The sequence below is a fragment of the Narcine bancroftii genome, chromosome 2 (assembly GCF_036971445.1).
Source record: "Narcine bancroftii isolate sNarBan1 chromosome 2, sNarBan1.hap1, whole genome shotgun sequence".
Lineage (NCBI taxonomy): Eukaryota > Metazoa > Chordata > Chondrichthyes > Torpediniformes > Narcinidae > Narcine > Narcine bancroftii.
This window is the reverse complement of record NC_091470.1, coordinates 309,883,076-309,909,035: the sequence shown is the minus strand read 5'-3', so window position 1 is coordinate 309,909,035 and position 25,960 is coordinate 309,883,076. Positions and strand designations below refer to the sequence as shown.

The window sequence follows — 25,960 nt, the reverse complement described above, 5'->3', positions numbered from 1 at the left end:
CTTCAGCAAAGATTTTGTTTGCTGTATTTTACTGTACATTTTCTACCTACCATTTATAATTTAGATTTTTGTTGACTTTTGTTCTCCCAATGCTATATGTTTGAAATGAGATTGCATTTCCAGTCAAATAACATCTTGTGTTTATAGTAATTACTGAGATCCTGATTTCTTGGTTGTTTTGATCAAACAAGCATTCAGTTGCTAATTATGGAGAACTTCTTGCTTGAGACTTGTTCTTAATTCAATGAAGCTTTCTTTGCAGGATATTTGGGAGCTTCAACTTTGATTTTCCTACAGAAATTATTCTGTTCCCTTGCTGTGTCAGAGCTGAAAAGATAGATCAAACAGATGGATTAATAGCAACTGACGGCACTAGTATTAAAGTGATTGATGTGGACATTTTTGCTGACCTTCACTGGACAATGATCAAATCAAGCAGATAGCAATGCTTGGATGAAGAGTGTGGTCTTGACTTTAATGAAACAAAGCATTTCAAACATTTTTGACAAGAGGAACTATCCATTGGAGTTAGCCTTTCCTATTTGTTGGAGGTCAATCATTTTTCCAGAACTCCATCTGCTTTCTGACACTGGCATTAAGGGTTCCTGTTGGAATTTGGGCCAAGGGTTGCTCAATATCATAGCAGAATATCTTTTTAGCCTAATCCATTATTCTAGGGTTGGGGCTTATATGTTGATGGCCATAGTATGCAGGTTTAGCATCTGAGTGAGCCAGTAAGATAGACATAAACCCCAAAAATCACATGTCTAAAAGGTTATAACAACCTTTTTTTAGGGAACTGAGAAAATAATGAAAGTTTCTATTTCACTTTACACTGCAGCCAATATATTTTTGTAGAAGGAGCCTTTTGTATCCTTAAAGTGTCCAATTTAGACATAACATTATTCAGCTTATCAATGTAATCTTTAGCATCTCATATGAATTCTATCTGAAATCTCGACAGCATTAAGTGTCCATTAAGATCTTTGTGGCCCTATTTAGTACAGATTTAGAAGGAAAGGGTCACACAGAATAAAAGCAGTTCAAGGAGATGTGGAGAAGTTCACTGCCAGCTTCTCAGTGGAAGGGGTCTGATAGTTCAGCCCATGTGATTAGGACAGACACATGCACCCTTTCCCACATGACATTATCTACAAGTATTGTTTTATGTTTTTGCTTTTGCTTCTGTTCATAAAGAGGTACCTGGATGGAAAAGCAGTTCTTGGATGATTTTTTTTCTCTCCAGCCTAGCATTGTCAAAACCATTAAAATAAAAATCAATCTTTTTCAACTCAATCAGCTCTCTGCACCTTATAGTCTTTTAAGTGTCATGGTTATCACTTCAGAATAAATCTGATTGTAGAAACCTAGTTGTGTGACTTAATGCTGACTTTCCTTCCAAACACCCAACCTTTCACCAACTGCCATTCTTTCACTTTCACTCTTGCTTGCCTCTCTGCCCCCTATTCCCACCACCTCTCCGTGCTTGTACTTTTGATTTTAATTAATCTCTTCATTAACTTCTGCCTCAGTCCCACCAATAATTATCCCATCAAAATGTAATGCTTCTATTCTCATCAATTGTTCCATGCTTAAACTTGCAACTATTTCTGCAGCCTTCTCTGCAAAGTAAGCACTTTTCACCTGTTCCAAATCACAACTTTGATGTTTATTATAAATCTTCTTCCCCAATATTTTTTTTCTCCATCATCTAACAATTCGTCAGCTCTGTCATTCAACAGCACCATGGGAAAATATTTACATAATCTCCATTTCCTGCCCTTGTGTAACACTTAGCGATCACAGTCATTCTCTGAAAAGAGAAATTCAAATCTTCAAATTGAAAGAAAACATTTTAGACTTTCTAGTTTGAACACTGATCTTATCTCGAATGAAACAGGAAGGTTTGCAGAAGCTGTGATTGTAGTCAGAACATAGAAATGCTGGAGGAATTCAGCTAGTCTCGCAGCGCCCATTGGAGGTAAAGATATATTACCGACATTTCATGCCTGAGCCCTTCTTCAAGATATGAGTGAAAACAAGGGGGAAAGAAAGGGGGAAGAATGGGAGGGGGAGGTGTACAGTCCAGCAGACAAGGTGCTAATATGATATGATGAGGAAAGATGAGAATTGATTTTCACTCTGTGAAAGGAGACAGAGAGAGAGAGAGAGAGAGAGAGAGAGAGGGAGGAAAGGAGCCAGGGGAAGAACATTGGGGGGGTTCCAATGGAATACGGAAACATCAATGTTAAGACAGAAGATGAGGTGTTGTTCCTCCAATTTGCAGGTGATCTCATTCTGGTATTTTTTTTAATGCCATCCATTTGGAGTGTGCCAGATGGAAGATGGTTCCTCCAATTTGTGGGTTGTCTCAGTCTGGCAGAAACCAACAGCACTGAGACTGAGACTACCTGCAAATTGGAGGAACAACACCTTATCTTCCATCTGTCCAATTTGTGTTGAAATAACCCCACCCCCATCTTCTCCCCACTGTATCCTTTCCTCTAGCTCTGTCTCTGTCTCTCTTCCCATGGAGACAATATCAATTCTCATATCATATCCAATTAACACACTTTGTTTTTTGGCCATGGTTCCTCCCCATCCCATCTTCCCCCTTTCTTTCACCAGCCTTTAATTTTGATGGTTGCTATTTTCACATATCTTGAGGAAAGGAAAAATTTGTAATATATCTTTACTTCCTCCTTTGGATGGTCTGAAACTGGCTGAGTTCCTCCAGCATTCTGTGTTTTGATATTGATCTTAGCTCCCCCATTTCTGCTCTCATTTCTGGGTTGAACACTTTCCATTATTTGCTCTTTCAGGCATGATCCAAGAACAACTTCCAATAAGATATATAAAGGGCATAAGCTGATTCACAAACATTTAGTCACACTAGTTATTAGAGATGACAACTGCTTGGTCAAGGAATTTGTTTTCAGCTTAATTGAAGAAGGAAACATAAAATTCTTGGGGAGAGTATTTTAGAGCAAAAGGCCTTGCCCCTGCTGAAATTACAGCACCAATTGTAGAACAATTAAGTTTCGGCTTGAATATTTGGTCAAATTTGGAAAAGTGTTTGTATGTTTCCTGGGCTGAAAGAGATTACAGAGATCATTCTGGTTTTTTTTTTCCATTTGCTTAATAGCTACTTTTTTCCATCTATAACATTTTCTGAGTTATCTGTCTGCTGTAAAGAGAATTATTATAAATGCATGTTGTAATCCAATATAATCACTAAGATGTTCTCAGCAAAATGTGTATAAAATGTATTGAATCAACTGTGAAATGTCTGGATGTTGTTAGCATACTTGGCCACAATGATTCTCATTTTTGCTTGTGCAGTATGTGTGACGGCTAACAACGAGTCTACAAACTCCTTCCTCTAAAGCAGCTCGCAGTGGAAGGAAAATTCACATTGGCAAACTACAGGGTTTATTGGCAGTGTAGTGGGTTTCTAATGGATCTGGGTCTCCCTAGCCTATTCTATGCAAGGACCCTCCAAATGAACCAGCTAATCCAGGAAAGAGTCAGTTCTGCCTGTGCTCAGACATAAATGGGGAGGGAAACATTAGTTCTACAGATTAGATGCTTGCAGTATCTAGACTGGAAAACTGTCTTATCCCATTCAGTATCAGTCATTTATTGCAATAATGCAATTTTATACATCTCTGAATGGAGGTGCTGCCCAGTATATAGATTTAAATAGAACTACAATACTGATTCTTTGCTGAATGAACTGACTGCTGGGAAAATCATAGCATTTTAAAAATATTTTAAATGTAAATAAAACTATTAGTCATTTAGCCAACATTTGTTTCACAATCTAATTCCAACAAAAATAAACAATGAATTGCTTCAAAATAATCTGTCAGAAATTAATTGTTCTTCAGCATTACTATGGCAACCATTTTCTGTGATATTGATATTCTGAGTGCTAAATTTGATGAAAATAGTTTTTATACATTTTAAAACTACCCTAATTCTACAGTTTCCTGTTTTATTTTGTTAACTTCAGACCATGCTAATGGAATCAAAACAAAACTGGGCCTCATTTGAAATCTTGAAAGTCTTCAAATAATGAGAATTTAAAAATAGACTTCAGACTTGTCTGGAATAGGCAAGGCCCCTGCAAACAATATTACCTTGGGTAGTTCATATTCTATGCAAATCTCAAATGACAGTTGTGACCAGTGTCAACAGTGAAATTATTAACTGATGTTTGAAATCAAATTGATCTGATAAAATTACCTTCATCTTTCTACAATAAAAGGAGAGGGTTCATATGCAATGTACCCATTTGCCATAATGTCATGTGATAATTGGGTGTCTCCGTGAATAACTCACACCTCAACTTCTCCAGTAGATTTCTTTGAGCTGGTGAGAAGATTAAATTACCTTTGTGTTGTGGAAGGTCCAACATAGTCCTCTCTTCATCAGCCCTTCTTTATTTTAAGTTATTTTCCAGAAGATAAATTGAAAATATGGAATAATGTTCAAGAATTTATCTATAGGGATCTGTTCTGGGATTCCTTGTGATATTTATAAATGCCTTGGATGAGGAAGGGGAAGGAAAAGTGGGTGGTCTTGTGGACAGTCTGGAGGGATGCCAGAGGTTACAAAGGGACATTAATGGGATACAAAGCTGGACTGAGAAGTGGCAGATGGAATTTAACCCAGAAAAGTGTGTTTATTTTACAAGGTCACATTTGAAGGCTGAATGCAATGTTAATGGGAAGAGTGTGAGTAGTGGAGCAATGTGAACAAACTGAGAGATCTTCGGGTTCATGTTGATAGGATATCAAACGTTGCTGCACAGATTGATGATATTGTTAAGAAGGCAATATGGTGCATTGGCCTTCATTAACCGTGGGATTGAATTCAAGAGTTGTGAGGTAGTGTTGGTTAAACCCCACTTGGAATATTGTGTTTAGTTCTGGTCACTTCAATTCAGGAAAGATGTGGATGCTACAGAGAGGGTACAGAGGAGATTTGCAAAAATGTTGCCTGGATTGGAGTGCATGCCTTATGAGGAAAGGTTGAGTGAAGATAGTCTTTTCTCCTTGGAGATACTGATGATGAGGGGTGACCTAACAGAGAAATACAAGATAATGAGAGACATTGATTATGTAGATGGAAAGAGGGTTTTTTTTTCCAGAGCTGAAATGGCGAACATGAAGGGGAATAGTTTTAAGGTACTTGCAAGTAAATACACTGGGTATGTAGGAAGTAAGTTTTTTTGCACAGAGAGTGGTGGATGCATGGAATGGACTGCCAACAATGGTGGTAGAGGCAGGTGCAAAAGGATATTTTAAGAAATATAGATAGGTACATTGAACTGAAAATAATGGAGGGGTATGTAATAGGAAAATTCTAGGCAGTTGTTAGAGTAGGTTATTAAGACAGTATAGCACTGTGGGCCAAATGGCCTGCACTCTGCTGTTGATTTCTATTTCCTATGTCATATACCAGTGTGGCTCCTCCTTAGCTTTTAATTATGTTACTATGGTTTCAGATGGTTTCTCAATCTCAAATTGTCAGATGAATAATTTGTTAAAAAATTCAAGCAAAACTATTGTTTACATAGAAGATCTTTTTGGATCTCCATCTGAACAAGTATATCCAGGAGATTTCAAGGATGTGGCAAAATTCCTGTTCAATACCTATTAGTGTTAATAGATTAGGCATGATAACTGTAGGTTTAGTGTTCTGCGTAGAGGGTCAGACTCCGAGCCTCCCTGATGCCCACATCTGTGTCAGGTGCTCCAAGGCGCAGATCCTAAGAGACCATGTTAAGGAACTTGAGCTGCAGCTCATTAGAGAGAGTGAAGAAGTGATAGGTTGGAACTACAGGGAGTATGTACAGAATACATCTATGGCCATCCCCTTCAGCATCCAGTTTATCATTCTAGATCGTATTGGGAGGATGACCTAGCAGATGACAACCATTGCGCTGAGTCTCTGACACTGAGCATGGCTCTGTAGCGGAGAGGGTGAAGAGGCATGGAATACTGATAGGAGATTCCACAATGAGGAGAACAGACAAGGGATTCAGTGAGCCCGATAAAGACACCTGAATGGTGTGTTGCCTCCCTGTTGCCAGGATACGGGATGTCTCCAATCAGGTCCAGAACATTCTGAGGGGAGAGGGCGAAAAGTCAGAAGTCTTGGTTAATGTTGGTACCATTGTCAGGAGGTCCTGAAGATGGAATGGAGGGAATTAGGGACGAAACTGAGAAGCAGGACCTCCAAGGTGCCACGTGATAGTGAGGGCAAGCATAGCGAGATGTGGTCGAAAAATGTGTGGCTGAGAAACTGGTGCAGGGGCCAAGGCTTCCGATTCTTGGATCATTGGGATCTCTTTGAGGGAAGGCATATACAAAAAAGATGGCTTACACCTGAACCCAGAGGGGAGCAATATCCTGACAAGCAGGTTTAATGCAGCTTAAAGGAGAGTTTAAACTAATTTGACAGGGGTATGGAAACCAGAGTGTTCAGGCTGAAGAAGTGGGAAACAGCAGTAAAGTGAATATATGGTGCAGCAAGGATGACAGGTAGGGGATGACAAAATAATAGCCAGAGGGATGACAGAGACACAGTGCATTAAAAAAAAAACTCGTCTGAATGTATTATACCTAAATGCACGCAGCATTAGAAACAAGGTGGACGATCTTGCAGTACAGCTATAGATTGGAGGGTACGATGTTGTGCCTATTACCGAGTCATGGCAAAAGGATGGATGTCATTGGGAGATGAACATCCAAGGATAACTGTATTGCAAGGATAGGCAGGTAGTCACATGGGTTGGCATGGCTCTGCTGGTAAGCAATAATATTAAATCATTGGAAATCCTTATGGTAAAAACACAATGTTGGAGAAACTCAGCAGGTCAAACAGTGTTGCAAAGATAACTGATGTTTCGGGCTTAAGCCCTTCATCAAGATATCAAAAAAAAGCAGGAAGGCACCCAAAAATAATGGTGGGGAAGGGGGGTAGGGAGGGACACAGTCCCAAGGGCAGGGGATAATAGGTGGATAAGGGAGGGCACACCAGCAAGCAGGGGGAGGAGGGATGGCTCTGTCAATGGAGAGGGAAGGGGGTGTTTTATGGAGGACAGAAGACAAAGGGTAAGGAAAGGGAGGGAGAATGGAGAGAATGCTAGCAGAAATCCGCGAAGTCAATGTTAATGCCATCTGGTTGGAGAGTGCCCACGGAGAAAATTAAATGCTGCTCCTCCAATTTGCGGGTGGTCTTGGTAGGACAGTTCATGTCAGCGTGGAAGTGAGGTGAAGAATTGAAGTAGTTACCAGTGGGAGATCCCTGTCGCTAATGCGGATAGAGCGAAAATGCTCCAGGACATGTCCATATATTTTCATTCCTTGATGAAGGGCTCATGCCTGAAACATTGGTTATGTATCTTTATCTTTGCTACATAAAGGGCACTTTTAACCTGTTGAGTTTCTCCAGCAATGTGTTTTTACTTCAACCACTGTGTCTGCAGAATTCCATGTTTTACCCTCGTAGTTGAGCTAAGGAATAGGTAAGGTAAAAGGACACTTATGGCAGTTATATACAAGCCTCCAAATAGAAGCCAGGATGTGGATTACAAAATAAAACTGGAAGGCATGCCAGAATGACAGCATTTTGATAATCATAGATGGTTTTAACATGAAAGTATATGGGGAAATCCAGGTGGGTTTGAGATCTCTGGAGGGAGAGTTTATGGAATGCCTATGGGATGGCTTTTTGGATCAGCTTGTTGATGACCCCATCAGGCTGTCTGGATTGGGTGCTGTGTAATGAACCAGATGATATTAGAGAGCTTAAGGTAAAGGAACCCTGAGGAGGCAATGATAACAATAGAACACGACAGCACAGAAACAGAGCCTTTGGCCTTTCTAGTCTGTTGAACTATTATTCTGCTTAGTTCCAATGATCTGCACCCAGTCTATAGCCCTCCATACCCCTCACATCTACATGTCTGTCTAAATTTTTCTTCAATGTGAAAATTGAGCCCACATTCACCACTTCAACTGGTAGCTCATTCCACACTCCCACCACTCTCTGTGTGAAGAGGTTCTCCCCCCACCCCATTTTCCCCCTGAAATTTTCCCCTTTCACTCTTAACCCATGTGCTCTGGTTTATATCTCACTTACCTTCTGAAGGAAAAACCTACTTTCATTTACTCTATCTATACCTCTCATTATTTTGAATATCTCTGTCAAATCTCCTCTCATTCTTCTATGCTCCGGGGAATAAAGTCCTAACCTGTCTATCTTTTCCCTGTAACCCAATTCCTAAAGTCAGGGCAACATACTAGTAAATTTTTTCTGCACTCTTTCTAACTTATTGATATTTTTCCTGTAAATAGGGAACTACAACTGCACACAATGCTCCAAATTTGGTCTCACCAATGTCTTATACAACTTTACTGTAATATCCCAACTCATTTTCTCAATACTTTTATTTATGAAGTCCAAAACACCAAAAACTTTTTTTACAACCCTACCTACCCGTGATGCCACTTTCCAGGGATTATGTATCTGTAATTCCCAGATCCCTCTGTTCTATTGCACCTTTCAGAGCCCTACAATTTACTGTGTATGTCCGACATTGGTTTGTTCTTCCAAAATGCAATACTTCACATTTGTCTGCATTAACTTTAATCCGCCATTTTTCAGCCCATTTTTCCAGCATGTTCAGATCCATCTGCAAGCTTTTAAAAGCTTTCCTTGTTGTCTGCAACACATCCAATCTTTGTGTCATCTACAAACCTGCAGATGCAATTTACATGATCATCCAGATCATTGATATAGATGACAAACAACAATAGTTCCAGCAGTGATCCCTGAGGCACACCACTAGCCTCAGGCCTCCAGTCTGAGAAGCAGATTGATTTACTATAATTCTCTGGTTTCTGCTGTATAGCCAATGTCAAATCCCATTTCCTACCTCACCATGAATACCAAGCGTCTGAACCTTCCTGACTAACTTCCCATATGGAACCTTGTCAATGTCCACAGCCTTTCCTTCATCAACTTTCCTGGTAACCGACGGGGCGTAGCATGATGGCGTAGGGAGAAGAAGTGGAGAGTTTTAAAATTTTTTCAGAAGATATTGACCATATTGCTGAATTATCCTAGAAGTAACTATGAGGAAAACAAAAGCACTAACAGCTAAAAAAAAAAATAAATTCTCTAACAGCTATCAAGCATAGAAGAATTTGGGCCTACCTTTGAAGTGGAGCCTCCGGAGTCAATTCCTCCTCATCCACATCCACAGCGGCAATCTTCCAGTAAGGTTCATTCCACTCTGGCGCTGACTTCATGCAGTACTACGGAAGATGGCGTCAGCACCCAACATCAACCTCCTCCGCACCAGGAGGAGCAACCGTGCATGCGCAAAACTTCCAGCATGCACTTTACATCGAATGTGGCCCAGTCTGCGGGGGGAACTGACCTCTTTCGGCCTAGCAATCCTGGGCTGACGGGAGGGGGATGTCTGCACTCGTAGTCAGGCTGAAATGGTTTCAGCATCAACAGAGGAAGAAGAAGGAGATATTGGAGGAATGGAAGAAGAAGAAGATCAAGGTATGGAGTAGGAAGAAACTGTTTTATACAAGGGTAGGTTCATAGTTAAACAGGTTTTAAAGTTTAAATCTGACCCTCACGATTCAGATTCAACCCTCACGATTCAGATTCAACTTCACAAATTGATATATCTAAACAGATTGAAAATTTGGCAATTCAGATGGGTCAAGGTTTTTCATCGATGAAGGAGCATCTTGCTGACATGAAGGGGGAAATATCTTCTATTAAGTTGGATGTGGCAGTGACTGAAAGTGGGGAATAAAGTGCAAGATAAATTTAAGAAGATTGAGGAGGATTTTCAGGATTGTAAGGATGATGTGGTGCAATGTAAAGAAAAGATGGGTCAGATGGAGAATTCATTCACTGGTTGGGAAATTCAGGGAAGTGATTTGTTGAAGAAAATTAATGCTTTGAAGAATCAAAGTTGAAGGAACAATGTAAAAATTGTTCATCTCCCAAATATTTTGAAGGTCTGGATCCGGTTAATTTTTTTTCAGAAGTGTTTCCCGAAGTTTTAGGGAAATAATATTTCCCGAATGGTTTGGAATTGGATAGAGCTCATAGAGCGAGAAGAAGGAAACCTTTTTCCTGGTCAAGCTCCATGATCTATCCTGATTAGATGTTTACACTATCAAGATAGAGAATTGATCTTATGAGTTGCTGTTCAGAATGCGAGAAGTAATCAAGGCCCTTTTGTAGTTAAAAATAATAGTCTTTATGCTGATTTGAGTCAAGTTATTATGAAACGTTGTAAAGAATTTAATTCAGCTAAAGCTGTTCTGTGGAAGAAAGGATATGTTTGCTTTCTGATATTCTGCTGTATTTAAAGTTTTTTATGGAGACTTTCAATCTTAGTTTTTTAAGTGTTGATGCTGAAGCTCTTACGTTTGCTAATTCTTTACCGGATAATAAACAGATGGAAAGTCAAGAAAGGTTTCTTCAACAGCCTGTTCTAATTCCAAAGGGGAAGAATGGAAGGCAAGAGAAGGAATCTGCTGTTTAAGAAGTGAGCGATGTAACAGAAAGGAAATTATATATCTATTAGCCTAATGTTGGTGATTGCGAAGCAGTTTGAGTCAATTGTCAAGGATGAGGTTACAGAATACCTAGCGGTGCATGAAAAAATAGGCCCAAGTCAAAGTGAATTCCTTAAAGGGAATTTATATCTGACAAATCTATTTAAATTTTTTTATGAGAAGTAGGATATACGGGGGTGTCGTGTATTTTGACTTTCAAAAGGCCTTTGACAAGGTGCGAACACAAGGTTGCTAAACAAGATGAGAGTCCACGGAATCACAGGAAGGATATTAGCATGGGTGATGGGCAGGAAACAGGGAGTACAAATAAAGGGATCCTATACTGGTTGGCTAATGGTTACCAGTGGTGTTCCACTGAGGTCAGTTTTGGGGCCATTTCTTTTTATGTTGTACATAAATTATTTGAATGATTGGAAGAGATAGCTTTGTTGCTAAATTTGCAGATGAAACCAAATTAAGTGGTAGGGCAGGTGGTAATGAGGATACCAAAAGGCTACAGAGAGATTCAGATAGAATAGGAGAATGGGCAAAGTGGTGGCAGATGAAATACAATATTAGAAAGTGTACAGTCATACACTTCAGTACAAGAAATAGATGGGCAGATTATTATCTCGATAGGAAGAAAATTCAAAATTCTAAGGAACAAAGGGATTTGGGAGTCCTCGTGCAGGATATCCTAAAGCTTGACCTACAGGTTGAGGTGGTGGTGAAGAAGGCGAATGCAATGTTAGCATTCATTTCTCAAGGGAAAGCACACAAGAGCAGGGATATGATGTTGAGAGTCTATAAACCATTGGTGATAACTCACTTGGACTACTGCGTACACTTTTTGGTGCTGTTTTTGAGAAAAGACATGCTGGCATTGGAGAGGGTTCAGTTAAGATTTACTAGAATGATAACTGGAATGAAAGGGTTAGCATATGGGGAATGATTGTTGGCTCTTGTACTGTACTCGTAGTAGAGAAGGATGAAGGGGGACCTCATCGAGACATTTCGAATGCTGAAAGGCCTTCACAGAGTAGATGAGGCAAGGATGTTTCCTATGGTAGGGGATTCTAGGACAAGACGAGATCAAGATTAAAAGGTGTCAATTTAAAATAAAGATGCAGAAAATCTTCTTTAGTCAGAGAGTCATGAGTCTGGAACTTGTTGCCACAGGCATCTATGGAAGCGAGGTTGTTGGGTGTATTTAAGGCAGAGATTAACAGGTATTTGATTAGTCAGGACATAATGGATTATGGGGAAAAAGCCAGGGAGCAGGACTGAATGGGTGAATGGATCAGATCATGATTAGAATGGCAGACCAGATGCAATGGGCCGATGGGCCTACTTCTGCTCCTATATCATGTGATCATGTGAGATATTGACTACCTTATTCCTGCGAATAAAATTTCAGATTTATTGTCAGAGTACATTCATACACACAAAACGCTGATATTCTTTTATCCTGTGGGCGGAGAAGAATTAGTGAAAATAAGACCTAAGAATCAGTGTGAACAGGACCAGGTGAAACTTCTGTTACAATTTGAAACATTCAGTTAATTGAAGGGTCAAATATAAAAAAGATTAATGAGAGTTAGGGATGCAAGCACACCATGAGGGATGAATTATTTCTCGGTCACAAATGACAAAAAGAAGCCGAATTCACTATGCTCAAGCTCATCTTGCATGCAATGAAAAAAGAATTGCTAGATGAGACTGCAATAATTTTCAAGCTCTACTGTTTCAGATTCAAAAAGAAAGTGAAAGAAATCAACTGCAGCTTTAAAATTCTTGATTTCTTTCTAAGTTGTTAGATCTCAAGAAAATCTAATCTCGAAAATTTGATAGTAATGGCACAATTTTAGAGATGTGGAATGGTTGCAGATGGATTCGGGCCAAGTGCTTCTGTCTGTGTTAATGATGCATTTTCGTAGACACCACTTTAATTGCTGGTCTTGCATCAGCATTGGGGCCATCTGTTGCAGGCAGGATGCCACTCAAACCATGATGCAATTTGAAAGCAACAAAGTTGAGGCCAAAAGAGGCTCAGTTAAGTTTGAATTTTAAATGATGGTCCTTCAGTTTGTACAGGGAACTTGCACGTGTTCTAGCATAATTTAGGGCGTTAGCATGGCAGTTGGGATGATTAACTTCTGCAGTCATGCTTATGAACTTCTCAAACTCCCACTGGGCGTGTGGAGGTGTTTGGCCTAAAAAATGTAAGTGAGGCGAAGGAATTTCCTTAAACTATTGCCCTTGTGGTGGTTCTTTCCAGTTCCCACAGTTAAACTTGGGATTCAAACTCTCAATTCCTTTTTTATTAACTTCACAATGCATTGAATTTTCTATCTAATTTCAGATTTTAAATTTATTATCAAAATATTATTTTCCTGCAGGCCAGGCAAAATTAACATTTACTGGTAGTGCAAATAAAATTGTACACAATATACACATGTAAACAAATAAACAAATGTAAACAACTGAATGTGCAATACAAAAAGGAGGTAAAAATGATAAAGTGAAAAAGTAAGGGTTCTTACATGAGTCCCTGATTGAGTTTGTTGTTGAGGTGTCTGATGGTGGAGGGGGAGCAGCTGTTTCTGAACCTGATGGTGCGAGTCTTGTGACACCTACACCTCTTTCCTGATGGTAGCAGTGAGAACAGAGCATGTGCTGAGTGGTGTGGATCCTTGATGATTGCTGCTGCTCTCCAATCGCAACCGTGGATGTTCTCAATGTTGAGAAGTGGTTTGCCTGTGATATCATGGGAAGTGTCCACTACCTTTTGCTGGTCTATACGCTTGAGGGTATTTGTGTCCTCATACCAGACAGTGATGCAGTCAATCAGCATAATTTTCACCACATACCTGTACAAACTTGCAGGGTTTTATACCAAACCTCCGCAAACTCCTGAAGAAGTAGAGGCGCTGATGTGTTTTCTTCACTATGCCATTCCTGTGTTGGGTCCAGGAAAGATCCTCTAAGATAGTATTCCCAAGAACTTAAATTTGCTCACCCTCTCCACATCTGATCTCCCAATGATCACCAGATCGTACATATCTAGTTTTCCCTTCCTGAAGTCAACAATCAGCTCCTTGGTTTTGGTGACATTGAGTGCAATGTTATTGTTGGTGCACCATTCAGCCAAGTTTCTAATCTCCCTCCTGTATTCTGACTCATTGCCTCTTTTTATACAATCTGCTACCGAGGTATCGTCAGTGAATTTGTAGATGGTAATGTTGTCCTACCGAGCCACATAGTTATAGGAATGAAGTGAGTAGAGCAGGGGGCTCAGAAAACAGCCCTGTGGTGCTCCAGGACTGATAGAGATTGTAGGAGATATTCTTACCAATCTTCACTGATTGTGATCTGTAGGTGAGGAAATCCATGATTTAATTACTCACTGGGTGTTGAGTTGCAGGTCTTGGAGTTTGCTGATTAGTTTTGAGGGGATGATGGTATTAAATGCCAAACTGTAGTCAATAAAGAACATCCTGATGTATGCATCTTTGCTGTCCAGGTGTTTCAGCACTTTATGTAAAGCCAGTGAGATGGCATCCACTGTAGACCTGCCGCTATTGTAGGTGAATTGGAACAGATCCATGCTGCTGCTCAGAGAAGAGCTGATATGCTTCAACAACAGCCTTTCAAAAGAGTATAACTGTTGATGTGAGTGTCACTCTTCGTGTTAGACAGGTTACCACACTCTCCTGAGCACTAGTGCCATTGACGCCTTTTTGAAACAGGTGGGTACTTTGCTCTTACTGAGTAAGATGTTGAAGATATCCGAGAATACATTGTAAGTTGGTCAGCACAGAGTTTTATAACTCGGGTACTCCATCTGGACCAGATGCTTTCCTCAGATTCACTCTCCTGAAGGCAGCTGCACGTCATCCTCAGATACGGACAGGAGAGGATCATTAGGAGACATGCTAATGTTGGTTCTTTCTTGTTCTTGAGGTTAAATCAACTGTAGAAGGCATTGAATTTGTCAGAGAGTGAAGCTTTGCCATCTCCTACTGCACCGGATTTTGTTTTGTAGCAGTTTATGTCATTTAGGTTTGCCACACCTGTTGGGTATCCCTCAAGGTTTCCATTTTCATTCAGAAGCTCCACTCCACACAGGAGACAGCTTTCCATAGGTCATACCTGCTCCTTCTGTATTGATACAATATATTGACTCCTTCAAAAATTAAAGCACCATTTATTCCAGAAATCAACTGCTCTTTAGAAAAAAAATTAGTCTGTAAATGCCAGAGCATAGGATGACATGTGTATAGAATGACTTTCCACCTAAAATGTAGGTTTTGAGCTATAGCCTTTCTATAGCATAACTCCAAGTCTGGCACAATATTTTAATACAAAATTACCTGATAAACAATTTAATTTTATCAGCACTGACCACTGATAAATGGAGTAATACTATCACAATATTTTACTAACAAATTACCTTATAAACATTTTAATTTTATGAGCATATTTTAAAACAAACCACTGTCAACTCAAGTAACAGGCCGTTTAAAGCCTGTTCAGAGCCGACAGCAGTCGGACTGGGTGGATGGAGCCCATGGGGGGAGAGCTGAGACTTTGCTGGATATGCACAGGTTTGCCCCGCTGAATGGGCAATGCCCCTTGGCTTTGCATGGAAGTAAGCCAGGTTGTCAGCATGAGGAAGGTGGTAAAGTGCACCTAGGGCCTGAATGGGAGACTTGAGTTGGAGCCAGCGGGATGGGGATAGGATATGGAGGGGGAGGGGGAAGATGGAAGCGGTCCTGAGATTTTACTGTTAGGTTTGGATTTTAGACCCGGTGTATAAGATGACCCCAATTTTGAGGTGACATTTTTAAGTTTTGAGGATCATGGCATACGCTGGCATATACAGTAATTTCAATTCATACGTATATTAATTAATCTCGAATTGGTAATAGACTGTCTTGATCAATACACTCATAACTGACTGTGATTAACCATCAATTTCTTTAATTTGTGCATCAACTGGCCTGTAAATATTGGTTCAGGTATATTTCATTTCCCAAATTTCTCCTTTAAGCTTTCACTACTGCCCCTAGTGACAAGTGTGGAAATAGATCATCTATTAAAATAAACATAATCTTTAAACATAAGGAAGCATTGAAAAGGTAACTTAAATATAACCGGAATATCAATATAAATGACAACAAAGTCATTATTTTTGCAAATAGGTTTTCATCAAATCATACTTTTCAACTCTTCTTGTGTAAAGATTATCTCAGCCCCACCAATGTATATACAGTATGTATGAATTACATTATTTCACATTTTAACATTACTATGGAAATAGGGCTTATTTTGCACTAAATAAAGGTTCATTATTTTATGTTAGTAAGCCTTAAAAATTCATACATTTTTACATCATCATAAAATGGCTGCTGAAGATAAAGCAAGACATATTCCCATCAAAGAAAGAAGATTAACAATACAATTACTAATTAATCAACAAATATACAATAATAAATCTTCCTGCACTGGTCTTGGCCTTACTTCCAATTTATAACTCCATACCTACCTTTAATGGGTGTTAAGTTGTATGGTGCAGTTCTATGGGGAATCTACAGTTGTCTTGTGAGAAGCCCCCTGTAGCAAATTTCAAGTTTACATGAGCACCAAGGCATTGTGTGATTTTAAAAACAGGCTTTGCATTGTTGCCAGTGAAGGTTAACTGTTTGTTATCTCACCGTAGTTTTGTGATTCCTTTCTATGAGCTAACAGTGACTATAGACATACTTCATTAGTTGTGTAGTACATTGGGAAAACATAAAATAAATGTGAATTCTTCCTTCACTGATTGATATTTTTATTTGGTTTCCTAATAAATTAAAATCAAGTATAGAACAGTTGTTCAAAAGTTTGAAGGACAAAAATAAAGCTTTTTTTGGGGGATGCTGACTGACTTTCAATATACTCCAGCAGGCTTCTATTTTATTCCAGGTTTGCAGCTTTCTCTCTCCCTCTTCAACTTATACAAGTCAATTAGCTTGAGGGAAATGTCCTTGTGCAATGCCCAAAACACAGTTACTAAGCTGCAAATTTGTTACCCATCACATTAAAATAATTTTCAGATAAATATTACATGAAGACATCAACAAGTACATAAAATGAAGAAATTAATCTTTGCGTTCAATATATCATCTATTTGTTTTATAGATGTCCTATCTTTATCTTTATACAATAAAGCAGGCTTTGATTGGAGTATTTTTCAGATGATTGTTTTTGAAATTATAATAGGGTTCCGATTAGCAAATAATGTTCTAAGTTGGCAGGTAAAATGAGGCAGACCTGGTGAAAATGTTCTCATAGGTTCAGTGATCACTATACGATATGCACTAAACATTTTTTCTATTTGCATAATATTTACCTCAAGATTGCTTCAGGCTAATATCTCAATAATTTCTATTCCTTTCTCAGGTCTTTAACACAAAGGACTTGACTAATGATCCATGGACAAAATGAAGCATTTGAATTTATTCATTAATCATTCATCTCCAGCTCATTGAAAACTTTAAATTTCCTCAAAATTAAGACAAAATACAAAGAATAGTAAGATGGAGACTGCTTTTGGCCTTCAAAACTATTGACAAGTGCTAACAAAGAGCCACAAAGATAGAAAAGTAACAGAATTGCATATCTATAGAGCTTGTTACTGCATGTATAAAGTTTCAGTGATGAACTGTAAAGTTATTAGTTAGGCCTGAGCAATAGGCAGAAATCTGGAGAAGCGTACAGTCACTGTCAACATCGCCAGTAATTATTCTCTCTTCCAATTAATCGTGACATAGATTAATTATCAGATGAGGCAAAGCCAATTGCAATCAGTCACCCAAAGCTGAAATTAGATCATTCCTGACAGCAGCATGAAAGTCACCTGTTTCATTGTTATGGATTTGCTGTAAGTAAAAGACAAAGCATGATGGGAGGTGACCGAGTTGCCGTCAGTAGAAGTGTGAAATGGCAAACAAGTGAATGTCCAATTACACCATCACTTGAACTGCATGACATTTTTTGTCTTTGATTATACCACCTTGGTTACACTGTTTGTTTTCAGTATCTTCCTTTGGCTCACAAGTATCTGTCAAAGATTGTAGGAAAGTAGACATGCGCTGAATGGATTTTGACATCTCCCCCTGTTTGTAATAAAGAAAAAATATTGTCACCAATTGAGAAATTAACATTACAGTTTCGTCAGATCTGAAGGACAATAAATGTAAATAATAAATTACTTCCTTAATTTTTTATCATGTTAATTTAAATTGAGACAACTAACCAAATCTAAGAAAAATGGTCAGGATTAATTGTAAGGTGTAACAGGACCAATTTCCTCAGCAACTACTTTTTGTTCAGAAGGACTGTGACTTCCTGTTTGGTTTCCAAATTTGAGGAAAGTTATTGCAAATTTAATTGTAAGTGATGAAAAAAAAAATCACATTCTAGTTGTGAATGAATGTATGATGTCAAACAGAGGAATATTCTACATATAACTTAGGAGAGACCTTGATTCATATTTTAAAGAGTTTCTACAATTAATTTTCTGTTAATTTTGACAATGTAAAGAGATGGTTTCATATGGAGCACATGAGAAATGACACAATATTAAATTGTAAATGTATATTTTTATTAAAAATCATGGAACCCATGGACATAACTAAGAGATATTACACTAGTTTTGCTGCTCTGCAGCAATTATTTTATAGTCTTACAGGATAAGGAAAATAATTAAATTTTCAAGTCAGCAAACTATCAATAACTTGAATTGAAATTTCACCATTAATGTACCAAAACTTCACATTTTGTATCTACTATAGAGATTCATTGCTTTTTAACTCATTATTAAGTTTCGTGTGAAAGTCCATCTTTACCAACAAATTTTTGTATTCTACTTCATATTTACAGAAACTAACTAATCTATGCTTAATATCTATCCTTTGTGCTGAATGAAAGCTCTGAGTTTTCAATGAAAATGCAACATTCAGAAGTGTCGGGAATTATTCATGTGATCCTGTCACCACAGCAAAATTCTAATGGAGGTTACTGCAATGATTTTTATTTTCTTAAATTTACTTATTTAAAAATGTGACAATTTAGATTTCTGCTGGATTCTCTGGGATCCTTCCACATCATAAAGGTGCACAAGTAGGTTACTTAATTACTGTATGTTCCTCCTTAGTATATGGGGGTACAAAGGAAACAAAGACAGTTGATTTACATGGAAGAGACAACAAGTTATGTGGTAAAGGGAAATTCATGGAGAGGAATAGGACTGCTGAGATTGGCATTCTGGGAGCTGGCATGGACCTCATGGGTTGAATGACCTCCTTTTGTGTTGTAATAAGTAAGGCTGCTGATATTCACTGACAAGACACAACAACATGAAGATTGGTCATTCTGGTGAATTAATTACTAGACGATGATAAAGAAACTTTAATTTCAGTGCAGATGTTGTAAATCTGAAATAAAATGGAAAATCTGAAAAGGCTAGACAGCATTTAAGAAAACGAGGAAACAAGCTGGTCTTCGAAACCAATGTTCCTCTCTTTCTCAGTTCTGATGAAGCATATTAGACCTGCAACTTCAACTGTTTTTCTTCCCAATAGATACTGCTTGGCTGAGTTACTTACTCCAGAAGTTTTGTTTTAAATTTTAATCCCAACAAGTTATACATCATAACTTTGCTTTGGCTTTACCTAAAACATTGCCTATGGTAGATTTTTCATGAATGGTGGTGAATACTGCTGGGTGCAATATTACTGAGAATGTTAATGTAGCCAAGAATGCAAAGCAAGTAAAACACAAATTCCATCAGCATGCAGCCCAGATTAGAAAATGCAACCTACAAATAAATGTATTCAAAAGCAGGTTAGTTGCTGACTGATTTATATTTTTGGTTCTATTCTGATTCCACAGATGTTTGGTACTCCCGGTAGTTGGTCTGTTGAAGGTGTCTACAGAGAAGACTAACACTGTGATACAGGATGTTTTCTGACTTCACACTTAATCAGTTCTCTCAAACCTAGCTGCACTAATATTCACTATGCAAGACAACCTTCCTGGTCATATTGGTGAAAGGATGTTGTATCCCCTTAGGATTCTTCAGGTGCAATTCTCTAATTTGGATCTCTCTGAGGAATGATAATGAGAGGAAATTGAATTCAATAAGTACTTTTCCATCTAAATGTTTCCACTATCCACAGCCATGACAGGAGTGGGACTCCGCTGCTTGTGTCCATCAGCGTGGATGTGTGGGACTAGCTCCTTTAAGATGGAAGTTGAAGATGTTCTCAATGTTCAATTATTGCTTGAGGGAGGACACAGATGTTCTCTATTCAAATATTCTGTACTGTACAGTACACAGCTTAATATGTTTTTCAGAGGGCCATTTATTGACACCCTGCAGCTTAGATGATCCTCATCTGACACCCTTCAATAAGATGCCCGAATGCTGTCTTTCCTCCTGCTGTAGCTGCAGGCCAATTGGGATTGGTGAATCACCGGCTATAGTTTGCAAATCAGATAAAAATGTAGGATGATGAGAAAAGGGAATGTGAGGAAGAGAATAGAGGAAGCATATTCCCTCATCTTCAATAGTCCATTTTGTATCAGTGATCGGAGGCACTGTAATGATTGTAAAAAGAATTGGCAGCGGCCTCTCTTTAATTGGTAACTAGGTAATAGGAATGAGATGATGGATGTTTCTCACCAACTAGATGCTGCCAATGCCATTTGTGATGCAAGATGAAGGTAATCATGTCATTGATTATCATACAATGAGTATGGATGATGTGCCTGTCACAATTGAATAACGGGCAGTCTATCTTAGCTAAGAGATGCTGACATGGGGTTTGGAGTACTGTATATGTGAGATGATTGTTAGCAGGTGGATTATTGGGCTGTGAGCATCGTCTGAGGCTGGTCATGCAGTAGGTGGGATATGACAACTGATTCACTGATCACAACCATATTTGCAAAGTGGTTAAACTCTGTGCAGCATTGTATTCATATCTTCGAGGCATTAACTCATCCAAAATCTCTACCCACTGTTGTTAGGACCTAAAGAGCATTCTCGCCCTCTTCCCATCTCATCAACTCAGGTCTCCAATACATAGCAAAAAAACAGGCATTAATTCTCTTCACTGCCAAACCTTATTGTGAGTTCAACCAGTTATAGCCACAATGTATCTCCCCTTTATGAAGTGCAAGGTCACTTTAACTAGTAAAAGGCAGCTTGAACCGTTGCTGGCCAATAACAGAATTGGCCTCCATGGCAATATATGAAAGCAGTCAACAACATGGATATCATTGTTAGGATCTTGAAAAAGGGATGATGAACAGGCAGCACCTATTTCAGCACAAACTATGGTCAAATTGACAAGAGTAACCATGTATTATGCTCCATCATATTTTCCCTAATACTATCCAATTTATTTAATTGATAAAATTAATGCAGAGATGTTACACTGCTATTCTTTCCAGCCACTGATTAAATGGTCAATACTTAAATACAAAATAGAAATACATAAAATTAATTCAAAGCTAATGAATGTTTCTAATTCTGCATTATTTTAATTTGACATAATCCTTTCACTTTAAAATACATATTTAAATACATTTATTCACACATTTCGGCCTCTTCGTTTCAAGCTTTACAGTTGTTCATATTCTGGAGGAGAAAATTTATTTGAACGAATGCAATTTTTATGATTATCATACTCGAACATTTTTCAGGATGGCAGTAAGTTAAAAATTATGTGGGCAGTGAAAATAGAGGGAAATTGTAACATACAATGCATAAGTGGGCATCCAATTCATTCACTCTGCCCATCCAAGGTAGTTCAGCAAATCTTGAGATGCATCTGTGCAGTCCAGAACTTTCTTATGAATTTAAAAGTAGTTTCATGCAATAAAAAACTCAGCACAAATTAGACAAGGTAGTCAGAAAGATTTATGACGTCCATTAACACTGTTAGACTTACATAAGGGATTATTGTATCTATTTAAGTGTCAGTGTATTATATCACAAGGATGGCTTCAAGTGTTCTTTTAGGTCTGTTGAAATTAATAACTTAATTTGATGGTGCTGGTCACATAATATTTATGCATTCATTAAGCAAAATCCCCTCCTTTCAATATAAATTGGTGCCAAAATGGATATATGTCTCACAAACATGTGTTCATAGCTTGAAAAGCTAAAATATGATCACAAACCATTTTTCCTACCTTCCTGTTGACTCTGCTTAACAATATGTTATCAAGGCTATGGTAAAAAAGTGTTCTTAGTGCTTCACTACAGCTGTATTGTGTATCGAAGTCTCCAGTAGATAATAGAAAAGATCTGATTATCTTGAGTTACAGAGGTTCAAGTCAAGGATAAGTAAAATTCCAAAAGGAATTGGTCATCTTCCTAATGCCTAAACAAGATGTTTCAACAAACTTTGTGATTTACAGCAAACAATAAAGCTCAATTGCTTGACTCACTTGGCGAATATTTTCTGCATTTGTAGTAGTTTGTTTTTGAAACTCAAGGCCTACCTCTATTCATTGAGAACTCTTGTTTACTGACATTTCTTCCACCACATTACAGAAATCAGGCGGGTATAGAACGATTCCCCTTCCTGCCTTGACTACAGTTCCAAAAACATTCAAGACTCAAAACACTACACAGAGCAAAGCAACACATCTCTCTCTTTACTAATTTTGCAGTAATCCTACCATCTGGGATAGAGCAAGACTGCGGTATATGCACTTTAGATAATGCATTCTTCATTATCATATCCTTGATCTACAAGTTATACTACCTCAAATGAAAGGGCAGTAAATGCATGAGATCAATAGCATCTGCAGTTCCCATCCAAATTATACACAATTCTTGCTCACAAAATATATTGCTGCACATACATTGTCCCTGAATTAGGGCCCTAGAGGTTCATTTTATAACGGCAGTGTATTTGGAGCCCAAGGACCCTCAGTAGTTTGAGAAGGCATTCATATCTTTCACTGTACAATAGGGATAGGGATTACATGTTCGCCTTTGAATTTATTTTTTAAATTTTAAATTAAATTTAGGCATACAGCATTGTTACAGGCCATTTCAGCCCACAAGTCCATGCTGCCCAATTTACACACCATTAACCTACACCCCTGGTACGTTTTGCATGGTGGGGAGGATACAGGAGCCCCCAGAGAAAATATATGCAGACACGGGGCGAATGTACAAGCTCCTTACAGACAGCGCGGGATTTGAACCCCAGTCTGGTCCTGATCGGTGGTGCTGTAAAGGCGTTGAGCTAACCACTACGCCAACTGTTATAATGAATTTAAAAAACATTTAATTTTAAAAATGTTAAAAGAGTACCTTTTCCACCTTGCCTAGCCAATTGTGAGATGTTTTCAATATGTTTGGTTACTAATTTGTTTGATGCCCACAATTGCTGGAACCTGATGACTTTGAACTGATGTTGACATCAGGAAAGATGAAATCTACACCACAAAAATCACTAGCTCTTATGGAAAACTTCTAGCACAATGAAGAGAGCCATCTCTTTGCTGGCAGAAATCCCAAAGCCATGTGGCTGATGAGGGTTTCTGCTTCAAATAGAAGTTAAAGATAGTATTGTTGGATTTAATTTTAAACACAATTCAAATCAAGTGGGATGCGTTCAGTGGCTCGGCTCTTCGACCAAAATCCCCATCCATTTTAGCTTATCAGGCATCTGGCAAAATGTAGCAACCCACCCACTGATGACTCGCTCCCCAGTAGCTCCTCCTCTTACAACCTCGCTCCCCCCATCCATTCTTTCGAGCACATGGAGTCAGGCCAGCTACAACCTAAAGTGTATTAAAGCCTATTTACTCCCACTCAGTCTTTGGAGTCATCGAGAGGGTGACTCTATATTCCACATGGGATGAACAAGCTGCTGAGACTGACAGGTTAGAAATTGATCTACAGATGCCTGGAGCTGCTGAGCAGTACGAGCAGGGGATCGCCTGTTTCTCAAACTTTCTCGGTCGCAATGGCCCTCAAATGAGAAGAGACTCAAGGTCCTGCAAGCAAGAATGGGCCACCAAGCATACCAGGTGATCAGGAACTGCACAACTGACCCAGAGGCCATGGATGAACTCAGCAACCTCTACCGACGCCGGGTAAATGATGTACCCTCATGATACGTGCTGGCCTCAAGGAAACAGCAGCCTGGTGAGTCCATTGATGAGCTCCTTCGGACCCTGTACGACCTAGGGAGAGACTGCTGGAGCACTGTTTCGGCCCCTGTACCTGCAGCCCAGTGTGTGGAGGAGTTGGTCTGGGATGCCTGCGTGTCTGGGGTGGGGTCTGACTACATCCATCAGTGACTGCTTGAGGAGGACAAGCTACCTCTGAAGAGGGCCTTCCAGCTGCTAGGACTTTCGATTCTGCCCAGCGCAATTCCAAGGCAATAACTGCCTGAAGAACAGGCCCTCCACTTTGGGCCAATGGCGCCACCATTTTGGGACACAGCGTCACAACTGCATCTGTGCAAGCAGGCCACAACCCCACCGTCGCCGTGAATGGACACCCGAAGTGCCGCTACTGCGGCCAGCTAAAGCACCCCTGATGACTTTGCCTGACAAAGGAAGCCACCTGTTCAGGATGCAGGAAGAAAGGACATTACCAGTGCATCTGTAAGTCAAGATGCCTGATCAAGTAGTGCTACATGCACCCCCGAGGGTGGGCCAATGACCCTGATGCTGCTTCTAGTCTCAAATGGCTCATCCACGTGCATGACCCAGGAGTCGATATATCTTACCCATCACCTCTTCCACCTTCCTGGATGACATCACTTCCACCTTCTTCCTCCTCATCGCCCAGTATGATCGTGTGGTCAACATGGGGGCCACCATCTTACTGACCGGGCCCTCCACCCCCGACAGCATTGATGATCCAATCCTGTCCTCTGTGATACTGAATCAAGGCAGTCCTCACCCGATCGCCTACTCATTGATGGAGATTGAGTTAAACATTAAAAGAATGAACTGCCTGTTTGACAGTGGGAGCACAGAGAGCTTCATCCATCCAGACACTGCCCATAAACTCTCTTCCTCTCGGTTAGACCTACGAGATGCACCATCTCTATGGCCGCAAAGGACCAATCCACTGATATCCATGGGTATTGTGTAGCATCGGTAATGGTGGGGGGGTGGGGGGGGGGTGGTGATGAACGTTACGATAACTTTCATTTTCTTGTAATGCCACAGCTCTATGTGCTGATACTCCTGGGCTTTGACTTCTAGAGCGAGTTCAGGAGTGTCATGATGGCATTCGGAGGACCACAACCACCCATAATGGTACACAACCCCCAACTCACAGCCCCCCCCCAAACCCCCCGGCAGACAGCTTCCACCTTTGGCCTCTCCACTCTCCGCATACCCTCTCTGTCATTATTTGAGAACTTGACCCCAGGCTGCAAGCCCATTGCGGCAAAGAGCAGGTGTTATAGTGCTGAGGACAGGCCATTTATAAAGTACAAGGTGCAGTAACTCCTCAAGCCCATGGAGATAGCAAGTCGTGGTGGTCAGGCATGGGAGTAAACCACATATGGTGATCAACTACAGCCAGATGATCATCTGATTCACGCAGCTCGATGCTTACCCCACCACTCACCCCCCGTCCCATCCCCTCCCAAGATCACCAACATGGTCAATAAGATCATCTGTACAGTGTTCTCCACGATTGACCTGGTTGATCAATATACCGCATTCAAAGTGGGTGGCAGGCTCTACCATTTCCTTGTTCAAGAAGGAGATGGATTGCATGTTAGACAGGCATAAACTGATGACCACTTTCCCCTACCTTGACAATGACACCATCAGCGGCTACGACCAGCAGGACCACGACACAAACCTTGCAAAATTCCTCCACATAGCTAAGTCCCTCAATTTGACTTACAACGAGAAGAAGTGTGTGTTTAGTACTACTCGTCTGGCCCTCCTTGGATGCATCAAGGCACATGGACTCATTGCCCCCGACCGCATGCGTCCTCTCATGGAGCTCCCACTAAAATGGTGCCTGGGCTTCTTTTCTTACTATGCCCAATGGGTCCACAATTATGCTGATAAAACCCACCCCCAGAAAGATCCACAAACTTTCCCTTATTGGCAGAAGCCTGGGCAGCATTCAACCAAATCAAGAGAGACATCACTAAAGGCATGATGCGGGCTGTGGACGAATCAATCCCAGTCCAAAGGGAAAGCGATGCCTCCGACTTTGTGCTGGCTGCCACTCTCAACCAGGTGGGTAGTCCAGTAGCATTATTTTCCCGCATCCTCCATGGCCCCGAGACACGACACTC

At 39.8% G+C, this 25,960-nt stretch overlaps 1 protein-coding gene across 4 annotated transcripts in view; it reads right to left on the bottom strand.

The window, feature by feature from the left end:
* Positions 1-17,088: 17,088 nt before the first annotated feature.
* Positions 17,089-25,960, bottom strand: part of LOC138755510 (coiled-coil domain-containing protein 178) — a 369,060-nt gene continuing 360,188 nt past the window's right edge. For all 4 annotated transcript variants that reach the window (XM_069921624.1, XM_069921626.1, XM_069921627.1 and 1 more), the window contains one exon: positions 17,089-17,767. In XM_069921624.1, coding sequence (XP_069777725.1) covers positions 17,615-17,767 — 153 coding nt within the window. In that variant the 3' untranslated portion in view covers positions 17,089-17,614. The remainder of the gene's footprint in view (positions 17,768-25,960) is intronic.